Consider the following 869-nt stretch of genomic DNA (forward strand, 5'->3'; position numbering starts at 1 on the left):
CCCAGGGCGTGTCCTGGGCGTGTCCTGGGTGTGTCCCCCGCCCCGCCGACCCCTCCCCGTCCCCCCCAGCGCGCCCAGTTCAACTGGGACCCCGAGACGGTGGGGATGATCCACGGCTCCTTCTTCTGGGGCTACATCGTCACGCAGATCCCCGGCGGCTTCATCGCCCAGAAATTCGCCGCCAACAGGTGAGGGCGGGGCCGGGGGGCGTGGCCGGGCCCGCGGGTGTCCCCCGGGGTCACCTGGGCGTCCCCGGGCAGGGTGTTCGGGCTGGCCATCGTGTCCACCTCGGTGCTCAACATGCTGATCCCGTCGGCCGCGCGCACCCACGTCGGCTGCGTCATCGCCGTGCGCGTCATGCAGGGCCTGGTGGAGGTCAGGAGCTGGTTTTGGGGGGATTTCGGGGGGTTTTGGGAGGTTTGGGGTGTTTTGGGTGGTTTTTGGGTGGGTTTGGGGTGGTTTTGGGTGGTGTTGGGTGTTTGGGGCCTGTGTCATCGCCGTGCGCGTCATGCAGGGCCTGGTCGAGGTCAGGAGCTGGTTTTGGGAGGATTTCGGGGGATTTTGGGTGGTTTGGGGTGTTTTGGGGTGGTTTTGGGTGGTTTTGGGTGGTTTTTGGGTGGTGTTGGGTGGTTTGGGGTGGTGTTGGGTGTTTGGGGCCTGCGTCAGCGCCGTGCGTGTCATGCAGGGCGAGCTGGTTTTGGGGGGGTTTCGGGGGATTTTGGGTGGTTTGGGGTGTTTTGGGGGTATTTTTGGGCGGGTTTGGGGTGGTTTTGGGTGGTTTTGGGTGGTGTTGGGTGTTTGGGGCCTGCGTCATCGCCGTGCGCGTCATGCAGGGCCTGGCCGAGGTCAGCAGGGATCTGGGGGCGATT

At 65.2% G+C, this 869-nt stretch overlaps 1 protein-coding gene across 1 annotated transcript in view; it reads left to right on the plus strand.

Moving 5' to 3' along the window:
* Nucleotides 1-60: 60 nt before the first annotated feature.
* Nucleotides 61-869, plus strand: part of LOC120497699 (vesicular glutamate transporter 1-like) — a gene marked incomplete at its 5' end in the record, with an annotated part of 4,705 nt that continues 3,896 nt past the window's right edge. The window contains 2 exons of the mRNA XM_039699480.1: nt 61-188; nt 261-388. Of these exons, the coding sequence (XP_039555414.1) occupies nt 61-188; nt 261-388 (256 nt within the window). The remainder of the gene's footprint in view (nt 189-260; nt 389-869) is intronic.

The sequence above is a fragment of the Passer montanus genome, unplaced genomic scaffold (genome assembly GCF_014805655.1).
Source record: "Passer montanus isolate IOZ18808 unplaced genomic scaffold, ASM1480565v1 scaffold1340, whole genome shotgun sequence".
Classification (NCBI taxonomy): domain Eukaryota; kingdom Metazoa; phylum Chordata; class Aves; order Passeriformes; family Passeridae; genus Passer; species Passer montanus.